General features: G+C 45.5%; 1 protein-coding gene across 8 annotated transcripts in view; it reads right to left on the reverse strand.

Moving 5' to 3' along the window:
- The window catches only part of LOC126397432 (Na(+)/H(+) exchange regulatory cofactor NHE-RF3-like), a 268,248-nt gene that overhangs the window by 91,302 nt on the left and 158,774 nt on the right, over positions 1–18,172 (reverse strand). For all 8 annotated transcript variants that reach the window (XM_050056262.1, XM_050056252.1, XM_050056269.1 and 5 more), the window contains one exon: positions 3,915–4,047. In XM_050056262.1, coding sequence (XP_049912219.1) covers positions 3,915–4,047 — 133 coding nt within the window. The remainder of the gene's footprint in view (positions 1–3,914; positions 4,048–18,172) is intronic.

Genomic DNA, 18,172 nt, shown 5'->3' on the forward strand with positions numbered 1-18,172 from the left:
TCTAACTTTGACAGAAATGAACTGACGCGTCAGAAGGCGTCCTGCCAGCCCCCCCGAGTTGCGTGAAGGTGCGAGGGCCCGTTCATCGCTGTTTGCAGCTTTAATTATTATTATTATTCTTCTTCGTCCAAATGAATTGCCTTTCTGGGAGGCTGAACATACCCGAAAACTCATGAAACGTTGCACACATCTCAGAACTGGTGAAAAATTTGATATTTTAAGGGTCTCGTGTGCAAATCGGCCCATAGGTGGCGCTCTGGTGGTAGTCTAATTAGTGTGAACCAAAGTAAATTGGAAAATCTTCTCTTCAAAACTCATCGACTTTCAACCTCTTCTTGTCCCTCATACTTTGAGCTAGAGACACCATGTCAACTTTTAAAGAGTCAGAAGACCTTGAACTATTTGGCATGTATTAAGCTTCCATTTTTTAGAAAAATACATACGTGGGTTGGGTTCCTACCTGTATACTGGAAATGTAAGTAAGAGATAACGTTTATTTTTTTATTTATTACAGCTAACAAGACTTCTAGGTGCACGGCCCCCGACGGCATCATGTTCCGACGCGCGCGGACTGCGAGGGCCCGTTCATCGCTGCTTGCAGCTTTAATTTATTATTATTATTATTATTAGGGCCCGAGCACCGGCCGATGGCCGGGCGAAGGCCGTTTTGAAACTGAAGGAATTATTAGGGCCCGAGCACCCAGCGGTGCGAGGACCCTATTGAAATGCAAGGATTTTTTATTATTATTAGGGCCCGAGCACCTAGTGGCGCGAGGACCCTATTGAAATGCAAGGATTTTTTATTATTAGGGCCCGAGCGACAACGAAGTCGTCCGAGGACCCTATTGAAATCGTGCTGTTTATTATTATTATTATTATTATTGCGACATTTCGTGTCCCAATTTCGGTCCTTTCCCAAATTTGAAAATGCTTCTAACTTTCCACATTCGTCAGGCCACATCTGAAATACGATATTTTTGGGTGGTTGCACATGGTCGGCGCGAAATGCCGAAATAGCGCCCCCTACAAATTTTCAAAAACCCCTCCCCAAAAAAGTCTCTGGCACCAATGGTCTACTCCAAACAGGAAGTCGGCCATTTTGATTTTGACTTGTCATTTTGGCGTGATTTCCACATGTTGTATTTTAATGAACTCGTCCTAGGGATTTCATCCAATCAACTTCAGATTTTTTACAGATCATCCAGAGACCATGCTGATGAAAAGTTATTAAAAGCTTTTCTCTATGTCAAGGGGCGTAGCCGCTATGATGCCGCCCTCGCCATCAAATATGTTTGGCTTTTTGATGGCTTCAATGGCCTCATATCCTCATGAAAATTGATACGCAGGTCAAGAATGGCGAGCTCTTGCATCTGACAGGGGCGTCACCCATGGGGGGCACAAAATGCCTCTATAGCGCCCCCTTGAAATTTTCGAAAAAAATCTCCCCATAGGGGTTTTTTTGGAGTTGGAACATGAAAATTGGTCAACATGTGTATGTTGTCCAGACGCACATAAAAGTTTCTGGCACCAATGGTCTACTCCAAACAGGAAGTCGGCCATTTTGATTTTGACTTGTCATTTTGGCATGATTTCCACATGTTGTATTTTCACGAACAAGTCCTAGGGATTTCATCCAATCGACTTCAAATTTTTTACAGATCATCCAGACACCATGCTGATCAAAAGTTGTGCTCTGCATGTCTGTAGGTCAAAGGGCGTGACTGCTATGGTGCTGCCATTTTTGATCCATCGAAATGCATATTCAAGCAGCTCTCTCTCCCACATAATTCATCCAAACTGCTACAAAATGTCTGTACATGATAAGAGCCCCACCCTCAACGCCTCCATATGCTCGTAGGCAATCTTGCTCATGGTGCCCCCTTGTGGAAACAGGAAATGCCCTATTATACATTGACATTGTCCGATTTGCTCGAAATTTCACATATGTGATGAGGGTCTGCCCCTGGACACACCTGCATACATTGAGTTACACTCCTAGTGCCCCTGGTGGATGAACAAAACATTGCGTTTTTTCTCTCCTGACAGGTTTTTTCTCCCTTCTCGCTTCGCGCCACATCCCCTGTGTGCCTCAGGCCCCCCGTGATTGCAAGGGAGAGCGAGGGCCCGATCACAGCTGCTTGCAGCTTTAATTATTATTATTATTCTTTAGAACATTTAATCACCAATTTGGCCCCTTTCCCAAATTCAAAAACTCAACAAATTTGGCACACACGTTCGGTCTGGCGAAAAATGTGATATTTTGGCAGCGTGGTATGTGGACGGGGCAACATAGCGCCCCCTAGAAAATTTCCTGCCTCGAGCTCCGCCTGTTAGTTTCACCTACACTCATGAAAATTGGTGGGCTCATAGAACATGCCAAGATGCACAAAAAAATCCTCTTAGACCCATGCCGTAAACGCAACAGGAAGTCGGCCATTTTGATTTGAATTTGTTAACGAACTCCTCCTAGGGATTTCGTCCGATCGATTTCAAATTTCATAAAGATCATCTAGAGGCCATGCTGATCAAAAGTTGTTAAAAGAATATCAGTAGGTCAAAGGGCGTGGCTGCTAGGGCGTGACAAATTTTGGCGACTTTTCGTTTTCTCGCCATCGAATTTCAAACGGCTCTCATGCCCACATACTTGATCTCAGCAGCTTCAAACTTGCTGGACATGATGATGCCCTGAACGCCCTGATATGTTAATATCACACACCTTGTATTTTAACGAACTCCTCCTACGGATTTTGTCCAATGAACTTCAGATTTGGTACAGATCATCCTGAGACCATGCTGATCAAAAGTTATTAAATGCTTTTCTCTATGTCAAGGGACGTGGCCGTTATACCGCCTCCATATTTGATGCATCGCCATGCATATTTGAGCAACTCTCTCTCCCACATACTTCATCCTAACTGCTTCAAAATTTCTGTACATGACAAGAGCCCCGCCCTGCACGCCTCTTATTCTTAAACTCACTCTAAGTCATAGCGCCCCCTTGTTGAAACAGGAAATGCCATATTTTTATATTGATTGTTTTCTCATCGAGACCTACAAATCACGCACTGACACCCTTTACCCAACAGGAAGTGAGGTAGTGCCTCTGAAAGTAACATGAGCAAATGTGGAGACATTGTCAGCTGTGAGCTAGTGTGGAGAGGGGTCTAAAATTGTCTAAAACTTTTGTCTTTAATTGTCTACGTGAGCTGGAGGCCCAAAACGGCAGGAGTCCGAGGTCCCACCCAACACTGCTTGCAGCTTTAATTTTTTTTTTTTGTTTCTTTAGTCTTTTTGTTCATGGATGTGTCAATGCAATAGCCACCAAAGGGCAGGCAAAGGTCCCTTTAAGTTTCCATCTGGTTGGTCAAAGTGCCCCCATGGTGTGGGATCTTAGGGCAAACATAAAGCTGAAGGCTCTGTGCAAAAGAAGTTTCCATTTTCTTCTATTTTCCAGTTTCAGAAATGTGAAGGCTTAGATCATGCAAATGCAAATGCAAATGATAGAAACAATTATTATTATTGTGTTTTTTATTATTATTAAATAAACAATTTTTTTCTTGTCTTGTCTTCATGTTGTTGGTTATGCTTGTTTTTGTTAGGTTGCTGCCTATAAGAGGATTTTCCCACCTTCCTCTGGGTAATGGGACCCCTGTGTATCTTTGCCCTGGGTCTACGTAAGACTTTCCTCATGATTATTAATTATTCTCTTGATTTTTTTATTGTGTATTTAAATATGAATTTAATTATTTACAAATAGAGGTTTAAATTGTGACAAAATTGCCCAATGTGCTTGGTCCGGCACTGTTTGTGATGGGTAGCTTCAAGCTCAGAGCATCTCTGTGTGTACTGTCTTCGGAGAAGCTGTAAATGAGTTGTTAATACTCTGTCAGGCAATGACAGCAATGTATTGGTACCTTGGACTGGGACAATGGTCATCCCCAGGCCATGCCCCAGGTGTCTGCTGATGTGACACAGTCTGGGTCGGGACCAGCAGTCCCCTTTGGAGGCTTTGGCTAGAGTCTGCAGGTCCATACCAGTAGACACTGCCTGGAGAAGAGAAACATGACAGGATTGAACTCATGGAAGAATGAATCACAGTAACATACAGATAAATTGTTCTCTCATATTTAAGTATTGTGTTTATCTTAAACAATTCAATTAAGTGTACATGACATTAAAGTTTGGAACAAGTGCAACTTTTGTGCAGCCATGATCCACTCTGTTTCCAGTTTCTCTGACACAACAGAACTTGTCAAAGTTTAGCATAAGAGGAGATATACTGACTTTGATGAGCTCTATGAGCCTGGATCACCAGTGAGGTGAAAATGGTCCTGAACAGGAAAAAGAGGGCCTTTAAAAATGGAGACTCAGAGGAATTAAGAAGAGTGCAGAAGGAGCTTAAAGTCTGCCTGAGGGAAGCCAAGCAGTCATACAGAAAGAGGCTGGAGGGGAAACTGAGGGAGAACAACATTCGGGAGGTATGGGATGGGATGAAGATCATTACCGGCTGCAAAAAGGAGGCTGGAACAACTGGTGGAAGCATAGAGAGAGCAAATGAACTAAACACCTTCTTCAACAGGTTTGACTCTATGCCTGCCATCTCCTCCCTAACTCCAGCCTCACCTGCACCATCTGCACCAGACCATCAACTGCTGGATGATTATCGCCCCCCCCAAACCCTCTCCCCTATCTCACCTCTCCTCCCATCAACCAGTGGGACCCTCTGTCTCTCTGTCCCCTTCTAGCCCTTCTTCTCCCTGTCCCCCTCTACCATCTGACCCCTCCCCATCCTCACCCCAGGGTTTCTGCCCCCCCTCCTCTTCTCCCATATCAGCCCCCCAACCCCCTCACATCACTGCACATCAGGTGAGAGGAGTGCTGAAGAGACTGAACGTCAGGAAAGCAGCTGGCCCAGACAGGGTGTGCCCCAGGTTGCTAAAAGTCTGCGCTGACGAGCTAGGGGACCCTCTCCAGCAGGTTTTCAATTTGAGCCTGCGTCTGGGTAGAGTCCCATCGATCTGGAAAACATCTTGCATCATCCCTGTTCCCAAAAAAAGGCACCCCAGTGACCCCAACAACTTTAGGCCAGTTGCCCTCACCTCACAGGTAATGAAGTCCTTGGAGAGGCCAGTACTACACTGTCTTAAGCCGCAAGTACAAAATGCACAGGACCCACTTCAATTTGCATACAGGGAAAAGATAGGGGTGGAGGATGCCGTCCTGTATCTTCTCCACTGGACTCTCTCCTATCTGGATGGAGATAGCTGCGCTGTGAGGACTCTTTTCTTCGATTTCTCGAGCGCATTTAATACCATTCAGCCATCCCTGTTGCAGGAAAAACTGACCAACATGGAAGTGGAGCCACATCTGGTGACCTGGATTACTGACTATCTTACAGACAGACCACAGTTTGTCAGGATGGGTGGTAATGTATCCAGCACCCTGACTTGCAGTACAGGAGCCCCACAAGGGACTGTGCTGTCCCCCCTCCTCTTCACTCTATACACTGCTGATTTCCACCATGATTCTGAGTTCTGTCACATGCAGAAATTCTCGGATGACACAGCCATCATAGCATGTATTAGGGGGAATGAGGAGGGAGAATACAGGAAACTGGTGAGTGACTTTGCAGGCTGGTGTGGGAGGAACCAGATCCAGCTGAACATAGCAGAAACCAAGGAGATGGTACTGGACTTCAGGAGACAGCCCACTCCCCCACAACCAATCTGCATAGAAGGGATGGCGGTGGAGACAGTCACCTCCTATAAGTACCTCGGGCTCCTACTGGACAATAAACTGGACTGGGCTCAGAACACCGACCTCCTCTACAAGAAGGGGCAAACCAGGCTGTACTTCCTGAGGAGACTGGCGTCATTCAACATTTGCAAAAAAATCTGTTTTGTTCAGTCGGTGGTTGCCAGCGTGCTCCTCTATGCTGTGGTCTGCTGGGGGAGCAATACCAGCAAGAGAAACATTCACCGGCTGAATAAAATCATTAAAAAAGGCAGGCTCTGTGGTGGGGCTGAAGCTGGACTCTGTGGAGACAGTGACAGAGCAGAGAACACTGTCCAGATTCAGGACAATCTTGGACAACACCAATCACCCTCTGCACTCTGCCTTCACACTAAAAAGGAGCACATTCAGCAATAGATTGCTGTCCCAGAGCTGCTCCACTGACAGACGGAAGTCTTTTGTCCCCCGTCCAATTAGACTGCACAACTCTCTGGCAGGGAGGGGGGAGGGAGGGAGATGATGAGGGGCACTGATTGACTGATTGACTGTGAATAACAGCACTACAGCACTTTATGGATTTTTAATGTCACATTTTTAATTATTTTATTTTACTAACCTATTTATTGGATTTCTTCTATTGATGTATGGTTATGTGTGTGTGAGCAGCTGATCACTGTTAAATTTCCTTCGGGATCAATAAAGTTGCATCTATCTATCTATCTATCTATCTATCTATCTATCTATCTATCTATCTATCTATCTATCGGAATCATTTACAAACCAATAACAGAATATGATATTTACCTATAAGAATGATCACATTCATCATGTCAGAAATAGATGAGTTTTGTGTAATCCATAAAAAAAAAGAATATGAGAAATGTCAAAAGTTGGAATGTTTTTTCTAAATGATCCTTACTTTAAGCACTGAATGTCTCCATCTTGCGCATGTGCAGGTCGAGTATCTAAACCAACAAAGTCACCTGTGACCCCTGATGACCCCAACTAACCTATATCTCCCGGTGACATCAGAGGACCTTTTCCTGTTCATCTTCTCGCTTTTGCAGGTAGACTTCACGTTACTGAGCTCTAGCTAAAGCTAAGTTAATGACTGCTCACTGCTGTTCATCGCGGGTAGCCTTGCGACAACTTTGTCGGAGTTGTGAGCTGCTTGCCCTCCGAGGGCTGCGACGAGCTAACGCTCCGCCGGTGAGAGGTTGTTGCAGTTTGCTGTGGACACTCCTTTCTTCGGATCATCATCCCTGGTCGATCTCTACAGCTGGTTAAGTACCAAGCTTAAAGGGATAATCGACATTTTGGCAAATTCGTCTATTGCCGTAATCCCTATAGTCAAATGGGTAGGTACATTACCTTTAATTATCAGTGCCTGTTGTTCTGAGATTGGTGGGGCAGAGCTGCCTGCTGCTCAGCGCACAAAATGGAGGTGAACGGTACGGCCCCCTCTCTCCCTCAAAACTAATCAAATACACCATCAAATGACTCCAAAATGCTCTTGTGGACAACTTGTAGCTTACACATTCACCACGCTATGAAATAATAATGTAATATTACGAGACAGAGTTGGTTTGAAGGCAAATGCACAGCCGGAACTACATTCCAGACATACAGTACTTGCTGGGCAGAGTGATTTCAAACAGCATATGTTTAGTGCAGTTACTCTTACTTAAGCTTACTATAAGCTTTGGGGAAAAAATCATGGTATAGCCGTTCTACTGGAGTGCATTACATTACACAGGTGTACCGAACAAAGTGGCCAGTGACTGTATGTTACATACATATGTTGATGGTAGGATGGGATGAGGGTACGCCTCAAAATAATCACCGGAACACGGGGAGAACATGCTAACTCCACACTCATAAATCACTACAACTCCTGAGGGAACAACAACATAAAATGTTCACTAGCAGTCTGTTTATTCCCAACAATGAGAAGTAATGCCAGTCACTTCACTATATGCTCTGGGCAAGCACTTATCCATAACATAACCACAACAACATTTGCATTTTAGCCTTATTTACCATGCTTGGGTTGTAGGCTAATATTACTCAACATGGAGGTAACGTTACAGCAGAGAGATTGCTGAGCAAAATACACAACGATCACTTACCACGTCTGCTCGTTTTGTGATGCCGACAGATGGTATGGCAGTATCTTTCAAGAAAAGCGTTTGAACCATTCCTGAGCTTCTGGGCTCCATCCTTTCACTGTAGTCCTCCGGTAAAAAATGGTTGGAGCAAACAAACATTTTCCGGACCATTTCCACAGGTGTGTTGGGGTCGATGTCCAGCACAAATAGCCACTGTTTCATCCTGTCCGTATTTTTGGTTGGTACTACGTGAAACTTCACTCTGCTCCATGTCTTCGGCTTGTTACCGCAACCTTTTACAATACATGTGTAAACCATGTTTTACAACACTCAGTAAACTTTTCTCAAACTTTCTGGCACATCCAGCTGACAGCTGATTTGGGGGTGTTTTTTAAAAAAAAAAAAAATTTCCGGGTTCGGATCTGGGTGGAAAAAATAACATGCGGGTCGGATCGCGGGTTTTAGATAAACACATCAAACTAATCTTTTTAGTTCGTTCGGTAAACTACAGATAACTATCTTGGTCATTACTCTTTGAGGATCGCTTCCGCTATTTCGCATCGGTCATTGGTTCAGCTGTTTACACGCGTTTCACCATCTAATAACACAATTTGTGATTGGACGAGAGAATCAACATGGCTGCCACCGTCTAACAAGCGCCGCTTCCAAAACAGTAAATAATTATTTAGGTATTTGAGAAATAAGTGGATAAAACGTACAACTATCACTTTATAATGTTTCTGAAGTGTTTCCCTGATGGATTACTTCTCTCCTCGATGGATTCTAAACACATGTGACGGCTCGTAACTGCTGAATGTCGCTCTGGACAGAAAGTAAGTCTGTTATTACACATGTAAAGTTCCTTTACATAGATTAAAAGTTTAAAAGCATTAAAGCATTAAACGTAACAAACGAGTGCTTTTACACTCGTATGGGAGAAGAACACAGAGGGTTGATGATGGAGCTGAAGTCAGGTCTTTATTGTGAGAGCTGCTTCATTCAGGTCGTTGTTTACTCACTGGCACCTTAACTGTGGCGATATGCTGTTCAATATTCAGCCAATATGACCCAGAATGATTACTGTAATCCGGGTTACGGGTCGGGCTGCGGGTCGTGTTTCAACGGGTCGGACCGGGTTGCGGTACTAATTGGCCTGATGTGCGGGTTTGCGGTTCGGGTGCGGTTTTGTACGTCCCCGGGCCGGGGTGGGCGGATCTTGAAAATTGGATCCCTGCAGGACTCTGGTCTCAGGTGCGCACTGTGTCACTCCACCCAGTGCTTTACTAAAGAAAGTAGTTCAGAGTATTTGCTTCATGTGTTGTAATGTCACTTAATTATACATTATTATTTCATAGCGTGGGGAATGTGCAAGCCATGTGTTGTCCACTAGAGCATTTTGGAGTCATTTGATGATCTATTTGATTAGTTTTGAGGAAGAGAGGGGGCCTTACCGTTCACCTCCATTTTGTGCGCTGAGCAGCGGGCAGCTCTGCCCTACCGATCTCAGAACAGCAGGCACTGACAATTAAAGGTAATGTACCCACTCATATAATATAGGGATTACAGCAATAGGCAAATTTGCCAAAATGTTGAACTATCCCTTTAATGTAGTGATAAGTTGACTTTATTAAGTATTTTCTTGTTTCATATCCCGCTAAATGTTGGGGAAGGCAGTGTACTCGCTCCCTGTTCCAACATGGTAGTGTTGTTTAACGTTACCTTATTTACCTGTCTTAGCGGTTAGCATTGTGCCCGCCTGAGCTAATCTTATTGACTGTCGGTACCAACTTTGGTTGTACCTGTTTTTTGTTATCGTTTGTTGGTGAAGGCAGTGTGTGAGCTCCCACCCCAGCATAAGTGTGTCTTTTTAACTTCATTTTCTTCTAGTAGTAGCAACTACTTTAGTTGTGCTCACTTGGTATTACAGTTATTACCTGTGTTTTCGCTCGGCCTACTTTAGTTTGTGCATTTTGGTGGCAACTTGGTTGTTCACGTTTTTTCTTTTGACGTTAACCATTGTTGGTGATGGCAGTGCTCTCGCTCTCTCTTTAACCATTGTTGGTGATGGCAGTGCTCTCGCTCTCTCTTCCAGCATAGGTGCGTTGTGAACATTTTGGATTTGTAGTTAGCATTAGTGTTTACACTTGGGCTGACTTTGTATATTTGTTGCAACAGTTGTAACCTTACCTTAGTTGGTGAAGGCATTGTTCTCGCTCCCGCTCCCAGCATAGGTGAATTGAACATGTTTGTTTTATAGTTAGCAGAGGTGCTCTCTTGAGCTAACTTTACATATATATAATTTCTGTTGCAACCAGTGTGACTTAATCTTTGCTGGTGATCGCAGTGTTCTCGCTCCCTTTCCCAGGTGTGTGGTAAACATTTTGACTTGACTATAGTTAGCAGAGGTATCAACCATGTTGGGCAACCACTTATGTTCGGCCTGTATGGCTTCACTGCGGCCTGAAGATGGCCATGACATGTGTCCCTCGTACCTTGGTCTCAAGCATCTAAGGAAGGGCCTTTCAGAGGATCCCTGCATGAACTGCAGTTTCATGTCTCGGGCGGTGAGGGCTGCTAGACTGGCTGAGGTGGAGCAAATGTTGGCCCGTGTTCCATCGCCAGAAGACTTGACACCAGCCCAGCGATTGACTCAGGCTCAGTGTGGTCAGTCAAAACGGCGGGCTGCTGAGACTGAGGGCGCCCCCTCCAGGGAAAAGGCCAAAGAGTCCAAGCTTGCCTCTAAGGTGGACTGCTTGACTGAGGAGCTTAACCAAATGAAATCCCTTCTCTTATTCCTCCAGCCTGGGACTGGTGCTGGGGAAACGGATGCTGCGGCTCTTCCTGAGGCCATGTTGGATCAGGAGGATGATGTGCTCTCAATGGCGGATTCAGCCACTGAGGTTTGCGAATATGGGGCAGACGTGGTCTCCCAGGAGGAAGCCTCTCGTGCCTCTGAGGTGAGCTCCCGTTCTTCGGCCCACAGTGCTGGAGATGGTTTCTGAGAATAGCTCTATGGGAGCCATCATTCGTATGGCCTTGGCCCGCCTGCAGTTGGATGTTCCACAAGCTCAGCCAGCTCCTATCAGTGCTTTTTTCTGGTGTGGACCAGCCCCTGCCACCTTCACTGTCCCTTCGTCAGATGAATATTTGAGGGAGATGCATGCATGTTGGAGGGATACTAGAGCCCTCTCTCATGCAACATCTGATGGCTGAACATTGGCAACACTGGCTTCATGGAGAGCGAGGTCATATTTGCTTCAAGGCATGGCCATGGGCTCCATTTCATCCCATCGAGAAACAACAGATGCCTCCCTCTTGGGATGGGGTGCAATGTGGCAGAACCGTACAGCTCGAGGGCTGTGGTCTGCTCTGGACTGCACAGAGCACATCAATGTACTGGAGCTATGGGCCGTGCACGTGGCTCTCAGGTACTTTATTCCATTCCTGAGAGGGAGGCATGTGCTTTTACGGTCAGACAATGTCTCGACCGTCTCTCAGATAAACCACCAGGGGAGGACCAGGTCTGCACGATGGTTTCAGGTGTCCCGGGACCTCCTGATGTGGGCGGCCCCCCCGCCTAGCCAGCCTGAGGGCAATGTATTTACCCGAGGAGCGGAACCGGGCTGCAGACTTCCTCTCCCGTTGCAAGCCTCCACCAGAGGAGTGGCGGCTTCACTCAGAGGTGGTGCTCAACATCTGGGACATCTTTTGCAGGGCAGGGGTAGATCTGTTTGCCACACAGGAGTAAACCCATTGCCCCCTCTGGTTCTCCTGGACAGAGGAAACCAGCCCTTTGGGGCCAGGATGCTCTCGCCCACGATTGTCTTCTTTATGCATTTCCACCAATCCCTCTGATTCTTCCGGTACTGCAGAGGGTCCTCCAGCAGGGCCACAGGTTGCTGCTGGTAGCCCCCTTCTGGCCAAGGAGTACATGGTTTCCTCTGCTGCCCAGGCTCTGCCGTGGCTCACCATGGCGCCTCCCCATGGCGCCTCCCCGACAGGACGGATCTCCTGTCTCAGCTAGGGGGCCAGATTTGGCATCCCAACCCTCACCGCTTGCAGCTATGGGTCTGGCTGTTACAGGGCCCGAACTACTGCTGACAGATTGTACAGACGCTGTCCATGATACTGTACTGGATTCCAGGGCGCCTTCTACACGGGTCCAGTATGAGAACGGGTGGCAGCTGTTCTCTGCATGGTGTTCAGATAGGGGTGAAGACCCAGTTCGCTGTTTATTCCTCTGATTCTGGAGTTCCTACAATCACTTCTAGAGGACAGCCAGTCACCCGCTACCCTGAGGGTATATGTGGCAGCCATTTCCTCTCAACATGTTTGAGTTGATAACAACACGGTGGGGTGCCACAGGCTTGTGTCCCTCTTCCTAAAAGGAGCTTTGAGGCTACGTCCTCCAGGAGCACCGAGAGCTCCAGCATGGGATCTACCTATGGTGTTAGATGCTCTGTGTTTACCTCCCTTTGAACCCCTGGCGCAGGTGGAACTGAAGTGGGTGTCTGAAAAAACGGCTTTTCTCCTCCCATCACCTCAGCGAAGCGTGTTGGGGAGCTACACGCCCTGTCCGTGAGTGACTCGTGTCTGAGGTGGAACTCTGATGGCTCAGGGGTCACCATGAAATGCCGAATACGGCATTTCTTCCTAAGGTTCTGTCACCATCAAACCTTATCCAACCGATCTATTCGGCACAGTTTACCCCCCCAGAAGGTGAAGGGGTCGACAAGTTGAGACTGCTGTGCCCTGTGTGGGCTTTAAAAGTCTATGTAAATGCGACCGCAAGTATAAGGCAGTCAGAACAGCGGTTTCTCTGTTATGATGGTCCTAAGAAAGGCTGTGCTCTCTCCAAACAGCAACTCTCTCATCGGATCGTGGACATTATCACCCATGCATATAAGACAGGTGGTCACCCCTTGCCATCAGGGTGAGGTGCCACTCTACTAAGGCTGTCTCTACATCATGGGCAGCCCTGCGAGGTGTGCCCTTGGAGGCCATTTGTGCTGCGGCATCATGGGCATCACAGAGTACCTTCTCCAGGTGAATGTTGCCACTCCCCATCCACTGGGTGTGGTCCTGTTGCCCGGGTCTGCTGCTTCTTCTAACTGAGGTGTGTATTGGGATTCCTCATGACTTTGTTGTTATGGGTCATCCAGTGCTTAAAGCACCGCCTCTGGCGGTCAGTAAGAATGAAATAGAACGAAAGTTACGTATGTAACTATGGTTCTATGAGTCCTGGATGACCGCCAGAGTGTTCTGTCACTCAGAATCTTTGTGGTTTCGCGAGAACATTCTGCAGGAAACGATCCTCTGATGTCACCGGGAGATATAGGTTAGCAGGGGTCATCAGGGGTCACAGGTGACTTTGTTGGTATAGATACTTGACCTGCGCATGCGCGAGATGGTGACATTCAGTGCTTAAAGCGGTCAGTAAGGATTCATAGAACCATAGTTACATACGTAACTTTCATTGCCTTAAATCAGTGGTTCTCAAACTTTTTACACTGAGAAAAAAATTGAGCTCTCCAAGTACCACCATTATGACCAACCTAAACATACAGTGGTGGAGCCATACCTTAATAGCTACGGACAGTTCACACAGGAGACATGTTTATTTCTAATATGTGGATTATTTATTGTTGATTATTTCCCGCCACAGCCACACTGCAAGGTTCAGCACATCTTTCTCTGTCATACACACAGCAAATGAGGACATGAAGAATAACAGCTGTATTTTATTCATTCACACATACAGCCATGTGAGAAATATTCTTCAAAACTAGTTCACAGATAATTGTTAATTTAGCAACAAAGATGTGAAACATCAGAAATCTCACACCACATCCCAAATCCATAACAACAATGAACATTAGCATTAGTAAAGTAAGTCCATAATGTCAGTATGAATGACACATGATTTTTTTTTTTTTAAATTTTATTATTGTCACCATCTTGACAAGTCAATACTACACAACGGACCAAAAACACACACCTGTCTGAACATTATTAGGCTATATTTCTTTCAGTCCCACTGTAGGGTGATCAAGCCTGTTTATTCTGGATTCACACTAAAGGACTTTTACTCAGCATCCTGACATCAAAGATATACTTTCACTCAACTGATAAGCTCTCAACAACCCCCCACATCACCAGATGTGGCTGGAGAGTTTACGACACGTCACAAACTCTGGAAACGAAACAAAGAGACAGACTCAGCCACATGGCCTGAAAGGTGTTTCAAACGTAACTTTATTACTTAACATGTTGGTGTTACCCAGGAAGAAGATTCAAGCTGAGATGACACTCTACACCATAGGTCCGTGCAGACGTCTGTGTGTACTGTATGCTAATGTGATACCACCCCCTCTCCCTGTGATTGTCTTTTAAGAGGACAGACAGAAATGTGGATTCCAGGAACCAACATGTTGATTGTAATTTTATGCTTCACCTTTCTTTCTATTTCAGTGCATATACATACACATGTACATATATCTATGATGTTATAACCATGTATAACATTTAAATCTGAATTAGTAGTGTCTGTTGACCACTTATTTATAAGTGGGTAATATCCTGTTGCAGACAATGTGTGTTTGGTACCATTCAATAGCAGACAGCGCCTCGTTGGTAAATATGGAAGCATTAGAAATGTTCCAAGCTTCATTAACTATCTAGGAAGCAATTAAAGTAAATTAAACTTTAAACTAGCAAAGGTACAGGAGGGGAGGAGTGAAATGTCCCGCCAGTGACAGTGAACTGCTCCTACTGGACATCAGCCGGAGGCAGACAGCTGGCAAGGCCAATCACAGCACAGAGGCCGGAGCCTGCCTGCCAGTCTCAACCCCTTTGAACAACTATAAGATGAGAAGAGACTTTTTGTCTTGTTAAGTTAAAGAAGTTAAAAAGAAAGAGAATGAAAGAATAGAAAAAGAAGAACTTTTGAGAAGCCGGCGGGCCATGCTGGGCCCCATCCAGCGTGGCCCCGCCAGGCAATTTGATTGTATCCTGAGCAGAACTGAACATGCTAAAACCCAACAGAAAGAACTTTGTGCCACAAGGTCTGCCTAACTCCTGTGTCCTGGACCAACAAGGTCAGGACTGAAGAACGGCAGACTCCTGCATGCCCACACTGGGTGTGTGAAGATGACCAACATGGAAAGCCAAGCTCACCCGAGCCAAAGTTGCCATGTGGGCTGAAGAACACCCAAAAGTGCCCAAAGGCTCCAAGAAGTTCGACCGAGGAGAAGAGAAGGACCAGCTGAGCAGGCTGCCCTGTGGGACAGCACCAGGAGCGGTTCACACCAAGGAGCAGCGCTGTTTTTTACTCTTCCCCCTCCAGAGCATCTTCTTTCTGGTCTGCAACAACTCAGGTGAAACAACATAATTTTCCTGCTGGGGTTTGATGCGTAGTTTAAGTATGGTAGGGAGCATTAGATAAAACTAGGATTTCCCCTAAGTTTTCAGATGTTTCCCTTCTTGCTTCCCAGGCCGCTCAGCTGTTGAATGGTGCTTTTCACAGGTCCATGTCAAAGTTTCCTCTGATAATTATCTTACCATTGCTCACTGCTTCATCTGGTTTACTCTGGTCATTCATTCATTCATTCAGTTGCATCAGTGTATTCATTTCATTCCATTCATAGTTGCATTTACTCATTGTCTTGTCTGTTGTTAGTTGTATTGCGTCTTGGTCTTCTGTGTCAGTAGTTAGAATAATGTTTGTCTATAAAGTCGTTGTCTTGGTTTTCTGTAGGATTACATTCAGTCACTTTACGGGTGCAAAGATTCTGGCTATTTGAGCTCTATTTGAATTGACAATTGATAATTAATAATTTCCCCAAAGTGCATTAAACATTCTTGTCTGATCAACAAGAGGTGTGGTTTTATTAGTCTGACTATAAAATTATATCGCTGGACGAATAATTCAAGTGGTTATGTTTAATAATTCTTATTAACGTCACTTTTTCCTAATATTGAGCTAATCAAAGCCTACAGTATTCATGGTGAAAAATGTAGGCACCTGAATAAACTGTTTATAATCAAATCAAAATTTACATATGTAATGGTGGAGAATTTTGGCGAGCATTTATTTAATAAATGCTGTCACAGAATAAATTATAAATTATGCAACATCAATATTTTCTACACCACTTTGACAAAGGTGTGCTTATTGTCAACACTCTGCTACTTAGAAAAATAACCTGTAGCAATATAGTAGAAAAGGGGGAGTAATGAACATCTCATAAATATTAAGAACTGGCCAACATGTTGGTGAGTATTGACAACTTACGTACTCCTAATGAGAGGGGGGCGCCTGTCTCTGCGCACACAGAGAATCGCCCTGGTGCCATCAGTGCAGACCCCGACATACTTTTTCCACTTGAGCCCATTCTCTTGGATAAAGGTGTTCAGTAGCTGGAATATGTGCTCGGTGTAATGTTCAATAATCCGTTCGTTGAAGTATCTTCAGGGTTTGTACTTTAATAGGAGGCATACAGGAGAACATACATGCATGGCAGCTTCCGTAAACACCCGATATCGGTGCACGTGCTCAGCCTCTACACAGGCTAATCTGAAACTGTGATCAATGCGCAACATTAACTGGTCCCTTTAAACTCATTACATTACACCTTCCCATCTTGAGTACTTAAAGATGCATTTAGCAAGCTTTTCTTCCAGTGTGGGGATGGGTGTCCATATTTGACGGCCAAGCAACAACTGGGCTGGGAGCTGAGAAGGGCGAGTGAAGGGTCTTTCTGTTTTTAAAATATGTTTAGCAGTTCTTACCGCTCTTTCAGCAGCACCATTAGCCTGGGGAAAGTGTGGGCTTGTTGTGATATGCTTAAAGTTGTAGGCTTTTGCAAAAAGCTGAAACTGATGCCCACAGAATTGTGGTCAATTGTCGGTCACAAGGATAACAGGGTCCCCACCTTGCAAAGATGGTGCTGAGGCGAGACCTCACTGTGGTGCCTGTCATGTCTATTAGGTAGGCGAGTTCAATATATCTGGAGAAGTAATCTATTACCACCAGGTAATTTCTTTTGTCCACTTCACAGATATCGGCAGCCACTCACTCCCAGGGTCTCTCTGGCAAGGGTATTGGCATGAGCAGCTCTCTGTTCTGGGCAGGTTTTGCCACCTGGCAATATTTACAGTGTTCAATCCACTTTTGCAAAGCTGTGCCAATACCTGGCCACCAGACACTCTATTAGGCAGGTTCACGACACTTCACTATGTCCATGTGACCATCATGCAGCTGTTCTACTATCTCTGACCTCAGGCAGTTGGGAATGGCGATTCTGTTGCCGTAGAGAAGCAGATCACGGCATGTTGAGAGAGAGTCTTTTACCGCATAATAGGGTTTGATGTTGTCTGGCACAGCCATTACTCACAAAGTGCATCACCATCTGTAGCTCTGGGTCATCCTTTGTGTGCTCTTAAACCTCATCCAAACGTGAGCTTGACATTGGCCATGGTGCCCATGTGGCCTCCTCCATGGCCTGTATGTCGTCTGACAGTTAAATCGTCTCCAGGTGTAATGCTGCAGAAGGGTGTCTTGAGAGTGTATGTGCCACAAAAAGCAGTTTGCCTGGAACATACTCTGCTTTTGCGTTGAATTTCATCATTCTCAGGAGTAATCGTTGACAACGAAGTGGCACCGCATCAATGTCCTCAACGTTGAAGAATGGGACTAACGGCTTGTGGTTTGTTTGCATAATGAAGTTATCCAGGCTGTACGGGTATTTTGAGAACTTTTCACATGCCCAGATCACAGCAGGACACTCCTTTTCGATCTGTGCATACCTTGTTTCCGCATCAGTTAGGGTGCGAGAACAGTAGGCAACTGGCTGTAGCTGTCCGTTGTGGTCTTGTAGCAGAACACCTCCCAAATCATAACTGCTGGCAACGGCACTGACGATTGTTGATTTGTTGACATCATAAAAAGCTTGTATGGGTGCCTCTGTCAACAGGTGTTTGACTTTTTCAAAAGCCTCTTCCTGCGCTGGCCCCCACACCCATGCTTTGTCAGCCTTGAACAGGTCATTAAGAGGGCGTGTGACGTCTGCTAGGTTGGGCAGGTAGCATCCCAGATAATGCACCATGCCCATGACGCGCTTGAGCTCTGTTGTGTTCTTTGGTGGCTTTACGTTCCTTATGGCGTTGTTGGGATTCACAGGACCACAGATGATTTATCATTTGGTAAAATCATCACTGATTTCAAGGCTTTTTCCTCTGCATGCTCTTTGTCTTCAAACAAAGAGAGCTAAGTGACACCCATCTCCACAGGAGGTCACACCTCACACCTCAGTGAGACTCAAGTCCCAAAA

The sequence above is a fragment of the Epinephelus moara genome, chromosome 2 (assembly GCF_006386435.1).
Source record: "Epinephelus moara isolate mb chromosome 2, YSFRI_EMoa_1.0, whole genome shotgun sequence".
In the NCBI taxonomy this organism is placed as follows: Eukaryota; Metazoa; Chordata; class Actinopteri; order Perciformes; family Serranidae; genus Epinephelus; species Epinephelus moara.